Source organism: Arachis duranensis, chromosome 4 (genome assembly GCF_000817695.3).
Source record: "Arachis duranensis cultivar V14167 chromosome 4, aradu.V14167.gnm2.J7QH, whole genome shotgun sequence".
Lineage (NCBI taxonomy): Eukaryota > Viridiplantae > Streptophyta > Magnoliopsida > Fabales > Fabaceae > Arachis > Arachis duranensis.
The window spans coordinates 102,199,567-102,206,441 of NC_029775.3; the positions used below are offsets into that span (position 1 = coordinate 102,199,567).

Sequence of the window (6,875 nt, forward strand, 5' to 3'; positions counted from 1 at the left end):
CAACCATTAATAATTTCCCTGAAATGTACTCATCAAAAGGATCCAGATGTGAAAATAACAACTAGCTTAGTTGAATAATGACACGTTTGTTGTGTGTTGTGAAAAAAGATATATAACTATAAAAACCGACTTTCTAAGAAATTCGGAAAAACATAGCTTAGTTCATTGGCTAATGCCTTAATTTCCAAGTAACTAACAAGCTTTGGTAATTAACATATTAACTATAAATACTGCTAGTTCCTGTTTCCAATTAGAAAATCATCTCAAAAGAACCTACCTTACTCAATTATTCATCTTTTTTAGGTACGGACGTCTTTCAATTTCTTTAGAATAGTAGAATATAATCTTATATCTTGTACATACATGATTTTAATTTCTTCTTATTCCTATTATTATTGTTATCATTTTCTTTCCTTCGCATCATTAAATATGTATCTATTACTTGATATAACATCTTATGCCTATTAATAATATGATTATATAGATTAACCTCTTAATTTATATTTTGATTTATTCTACTCATAGAAAATGCCTTTGTATAAAAATGATAATAGATAACAGTTACATAATTTGATATATTTAAATAAAAAAATATTTTTTATATACTAAAATTAATCACTAATATATTTGTGTATAAATATACATGTGATTTAATTTATTTTCAATATATATTTATATTTTAACATGTATTTTATAGTAAAGACTGACGTTGATATATACCTAGCTAGCATAATCCTTAGATAAATTACTTAATATAATACGTGTATGTTTTAGTTATTATTTTTATATAAAGACATACATCTTCATGTGAATAATTACTTATCATTAGTTACATTATTTTCTTGATGTCTCTATATTCGTTGTTAATTTCAACAGAATTTAATTATGGATCATCCTAATCATTCACACCCTTTACACTTGAACCCTCCTGGAGCTCCATACAAGTGCAATGGTTGTAAAGAACTAGGATTTGGACCAAGTTATGGTTGTGAAATTTGCAACTACATCCTTCACGAAGAGTGCGCGAACGTCGATCGCCTCGCCTTCCATCGATTTTTCCCGAAAAGCCACTTCGAGTTCTTCGAGAAGGCACCCGGATACCGAACTAGGTATTGTGATGCTTGTGGAAAAGATGTGCTAGGGTTTGTGTACCATTGTTCCCAAACAGGATTTGATTTGCACCCATGTTGTTTGAAGCTGAAAGATAGTGTTTGCGACAAAGATGGATGTGTGACATTGAAATTGTCTCAAAAGGTTCCTAGGAAGTGCCTAAAATATAAGAGTAGGAATGTTGTAAACAAAGTTAAGGGTTGGTCTTATGTGTCTTGTAATGAGGATAATAATTCTTGTTACCATGTTTCTTGTGTTAAGGAATTGATTCTTGAGAATTGGAAGAGAGGCTAATTTTCAACTCAGGAACAAAACAATTATTCAGTAATTCATCATGAGATGATTGAATATGAATCTCGTCAACTTGCTTTAACAAGATCATCAAGGAGATTGGGGACAATCAAGAAGTATACAAAGATAGCAGTTGTGATCTTCAAGCTAATATTTTCAGCCATTTTTGGAAACCCTATTTCAGCCATTACTACTCTTGTTGAAGCCCTAGTTCAAGATTATTGATGAAGATTTTTAGCTTTTTTTCCCCCTTAATTTTTTGTTTATGCTTTTGGTTAGTTTTTGGGATGAATAATAAAGCTTTTCCAAGTGTGATGAGTTTGGTGGTAGGTGGAATGCATACGTATTATGTGATATATATAATTATTAATTAAGAAATGTATGTGTATATAAATATATGTAAATAAAGTGTGAGAATATATATTATATTATAAGCAAAGAATAGTAAAAAAAAATGTAAGTTCTAGAAATTTAGAGTTTATAATATTTGAATTCTTGATTGATTGGCTTTGTTCATTGTTTGATGATTATAATTGATACCCTCATTCTTGTTTATTCTTAGTTGATTAACTATTTTTGAAAGTGAAATTATGGAAATGATTATAGAAATTTTGTGTTTTTGTTGAAATTTTTGATAAAAAAATGACTTTACTATATTGTTGTTTTTGAATTTCTAGCTCTATTATTTTTAAATTTTTGTTGATGATTTATTGATTTTATGATTTTTGTTGATTATTTATTGTTTTTTTTTAATTTTTATTGATGATTTATTTGATTTTTGGTTTTATTGTACTATTGTGTTAATGAGAGCTGTTGTTTTTACTGTGACGTTGATTTATTGATTTTAGTTATGAACAAATAATAATTCTTTGACTTTTGGCTCTATTGTAGTGCAGCTGTTTTAATTTAATGATAAAATATTTTGTATTATATATACTTTTCGCTCCAGTTTCAGTTGTCATACCTATTTGACAATGAAAAAGTCCAGCTTTATCATCCCTAATTATATCAATGTATTCAGTACACTTGTAACTCGAGTTCTTTAATAAAAGATTTATAGACAAATCAGAAATAAAATAAAAAAATAGTGCCATAATAAAAAGAAACAAAGATGATAAAAAAATTGCATAAATGTTCATGTTTGTATGCATATATTAGAGGATATGAAACTGTATTTATGATTTTTTTTCTTAGCCTCTGATATCATTTTTTAGAATTAAAGTCAACGATCTTCTGGAATACACTTGTGTAAAATTTGATAACAAATTTGGAAATTATTAATTTAAAAGATAATATTTTATGTAGTGTTTTAAATTAGAAAAATATTTTAAGACTTATATTAGACTATAATTATATTTTAGGATATTTATTTATAATTTATTTATTATTTTATTTTAAAATAATTTATCCAATTAAACTACAGTTAGACTGATTGGACCAATAAACTAATAACTAAAGCAGTTTGATGATCAAGTTCAATTCTCAGACCTTAATTCATAGTGAAAAGAATAGAACTTTACAAAAATTTTGTCATTACATGAGATTAACCTAAATGCAAAATCTTGATTACTCAAAAAAATAAATAAATAAAAAGCTTGGCGAATTTTATAGGCCTTGAAAAATAAAAAATTTAAATTAAGACACTTTTAATTTTGAAACATATTTTTGAGTACATAGAATTTTTTTCGTTTTGTCTTTTACAATAGCACAAGCTTAAAGATAAAAACAAAAGAAAGGTGAGAAAATAACATGGCCATGTATTTTGATTGGGTTATTCCATTATGCTATATGTATATCAAAATCAGCTATCAAAATTAATTATTAGTATAAAATATAGAGCAATGCTAGGAGGTCAGCAATTTTTGTGATTGTTAGCCATCAACTAGCCATCAATGATGATTTGATGGTGTGAAATTGGTGTGAGATTTCATCCAATGGTTCACATTTCTCTGCTGGTTACATGCTGGCCAAAATTCAATAAAAATGCTGGCTCCCTAGACTTTTCCTAAAATATATGTTGGAATATAAATACATTATAAAAATAAATTAAATCACACATATATTTATATACAAATATATTGATAGCTGATTTTAATGACTAATTTTAATATACAAATAGTATTTCTCATTTTAATTTAACCTCAAAATGTAACGAAGTTTACAATTATGACAAAATTTTACTACACAATTGAGTGTTACACCAATTTTAAAAAATACTACACAATTCAATAATTGAGTGTTACACCAAAAATTTTTTAATATTAAAAAAAATAGCCTAACTTATGCTCTTAGGGCACATATAATAGATAAACCTTTAAAGATAAAATTTTTTAAACTCATCAAAATTTATTACGAATTGAGATTTATTTATTATACATCCAATTGTTACCATCTCAATCACTTTTATACATGAATTATATTATTATCAAGGAAATTTTAAGTGACTAATTGATAAAAAAAACTAATGATAAATAAAAGAAAATGATTGAAATAAAAAAAATAAAAAAGATATGTTAAAATTGAATAAAAAAAAGAATTACTATATACTTTTTAATTTTTTTTGATACAACAAGAAAAAAATTTATTCAACTTAATTTATTTTATCTAATTTATTACCCAATTTTCTGATGCAATAAAAAAAATTCATTCAATCTTTTTTGTCCTCATGATTTTATCACAAAATCAAAAAGAGATTTTTTGCACTTCTAATTATTCAACAACAGTTACAATAGGAGGTATTTATTATAATCTTTTATTAAATTAAAATAAAAAATTATAAACCCACTAATACAAAAATTAATTTAGTAACTAAATAAATAAAATTAAATTGACCATTTTAATACTTAAAAATATAAATTAATAACTATTAAATAATATTTGAACTCTTTGTATCATTACTATTTAAATCCTGTATCATTTAAAAAAAATCATCTTCAAATTTTATAGTTAAAAAATAATATATAAAAAGAATAAATATAAGAGTAAATGGTCAATTAGTCTTTGAAAGATCAATTGTTCTTCAAATTGATTCTCAAAAGATTTTTTTAATCAAATTCGTCTATTAAAAATTATAAATTAGTCATATTAGTCATTTCGTTACTTTCTCTATTGATCAATGGTGTCAAAATTTTGTTAATGTGGCATGTTAAATCATAAATGACACCACAACATACATTTAGGCAGTGACAGACCCAGAAAATTTATGTTAGAAGGACAAAAATAATATACATTACTATCAAAAAATATATTAATTTAAATTTAAAAAAATAAAAGTGCACATTAATTATTTAAATATATTAATTAAATTTAATTTACTGAATTTTATTTATGAGAAGTCACATGATTTAATGAATGATTCAATTATTATTGGTTCTTTCATTGTTTTAGTCTTTTAGATTCTTCCAAGATAATAAAATATTATGTATATAGAGTGTTGTCTTTCTAATTGAAGAAGTATTTATACCGTAAGAAAAGAATGTTACGTAAAAGGAGGCGGGTGATCCATGGCTTCACTTGAGATATCTTAAAACTTAAAAGGTAATGATTGCTTAAAGAAAAAAGAAAAATAAGTTGGCGTTGCACGGATTCGAACCGAAGACCTTCAGTGTGTTAGACTGACGTGATAACCAACTACATCACAACACCATTTGATGATCTTCATAAATACTTATATAATACAAAAAAGTATTATAATGCATCCATGAATATTGAATATACCAATGTGTCTCTGGCCTTTGGAACCCCGAAAAGTGAAAACGGAAAACCCTAAAATCTTAAAACTGTTGTAAAATAAATATAAAATAAAAAAGAAGAAGTAATATAAAATAAGAAATATAATTAAATAAATCTAGTAATAATATTTACTGCGATTTCAAGATCTTATATTATTTAATATAAAACTTGAGACTTGTGGAAAATGGGCATCCACCTCAGGCAATCTTATCACAACACTCTCCTTTGGATGACCATTTAGGATTATGCCTCATTAAAACCTTACTAAAAAAAACTCAATAGAAAAAACTTTAGTGAAAAAAAAAGTATAAAATCCTTTGTGATGGAGACTGCCTCATTAAAAACCTTGTTAAGAAAAACCCAAAGGAAAAAAAACCCTGACCAAGAAAAAAAGAGTACAGTCTCCCCCTCTTGTCGACATCATTTTATGTCTCGAAATCGGAACATCACAATCTCATGTACCAATCTTTCAAAGGAGGATTTTGGGAGTGACTTTGTAAATAAATCTGCCAGATTGTCACTTGAGCAGATCTGTTGGATATCAATTGTCCCTTGATTTTGAAGATCATGAGTAAAGAAGAATTTGGGAGAAATATACTTTGTTCTATCACCTTTGATGTACCCGCCTTTAAGTTGAGCAATGCATACTATATTATCTTCAAACAGGACAGTTGGAGCTATCTTATGATCAATCAGTCCACATGATGACAGAATATATTGGATCAAATTCCGGAGCCAAAAACACTCGCGACTTGCTTCATGAATCGCTAGTATTTCGGCATGATTAGAGGATGTTGCAGCAATCGTCTGTTTCGTGGACCTCCATGATATAGCTGTACCACCATATGTAAACAGGTATCATGTTTGAGATCTCCCTTTATGTGGATCAGACAAGTAGCCAGCATCTGCATAGCCAACTAGTTGTGACTTGGATCCATAGGGGTAAAACAATCACATATCAACCGTTCCATGAAGATATCGAAAGATTTGCTTGATTCCACTCCAATGGCTTCTGGTTGGAGAAGAACTATACCTTGCTAGTAAATTCACCGCAAATGATATGTCAGGTCGCGTATTATTAGCAAGATACATTAGCGCTCCAATGACACTAATATATGGTACTTCTGGACCAAGGATATCTTCATTTTCTTCTTTAGGACAGAATTGATCCTTCTCCACATCCAAAGATCTTACGATCATTGGGGTACTCAAGGATTGTGATTTATCCATATAAAATCTCTTCAATATCTTTTCTGTGTATGTTGTTTGATGAATAAAGATCCCATTTTTTGTATGCTCGATCTGCAGGCCGAGACAAAATTTAGTCTTTCCAAGATCTTTCATCTCAAATTCTTCTTTTAGAGTTTTTGTAATTGTTGGAATCTCTTCAGGAGTTCCAATGATATTTAAATCATCAACGTATACAGCAATTATAATGAACCCAGATACAGATTTTCTTATGAAAACACATTGGCAGATATCATCATTCTTAAATCCGTTTTTGGCCAGATGCTCAGTAAGACGATTATACTACATTCGTCCAGATTGCTTTAGACCATATAAAGATCTTTGCAATTTGACTAAGTATAACCCTGGCGAATATTCATTGGATGGTTTAGATATCTTTAGTCCTTCAGGGACTTTCATATAGATATCCCGATCTAATGAGCCGTATAAATAGGCTGTTACCACATCCATTAAATGCATATGTAGTTTATGATATGCAGATAAACTGACCAAAT

The 6,875-nt window shown here is 27.6% G+C and overlaps 1 protein-coding gene and 1 non-coding gene across 2 annotated transcripts; one reads left to right on the forward strand and one right to left on the reverse strand.

Annotated features, from left to right (window-relative positions):
- The first annotated feature begins 885 nt into the window (after positions 1-885).
- Positions 886-1,404, forward strand: LOC107485302 (uncharacterized). The gene has a single exon (XM_016105816.1). The coding sequence runs from the start codon at positions 886-888 to the stop codon at positions 1,402-1,404; it is 519 nt and encodes a 172-aa protein (XP_015961302.1).
- A 3,568-nt stretch (positions 1,405-4,972) lies between these two features.
- On the reverse strand, positions 4,973-5,046 carry TRNAV-AAC (transfer RNA valine (anticodon AAC)). Its single transcript has one exon. It is a non-coding gene; the product is annotated as a tRNA-Val (tRNA).
- Between the last annotated feature and the right edge of the window lie 1,829 nt (positions 5,047-6,875).

Excerpts from the sequence above, each read along its gene's own strand:
- LOC107485302 (XM_016105816.1), top strand. The coding sequence starts at position 886 with ATGGATCATCCTAATCATTCACACCCTTTACACTTGAACCCTCCTGGA.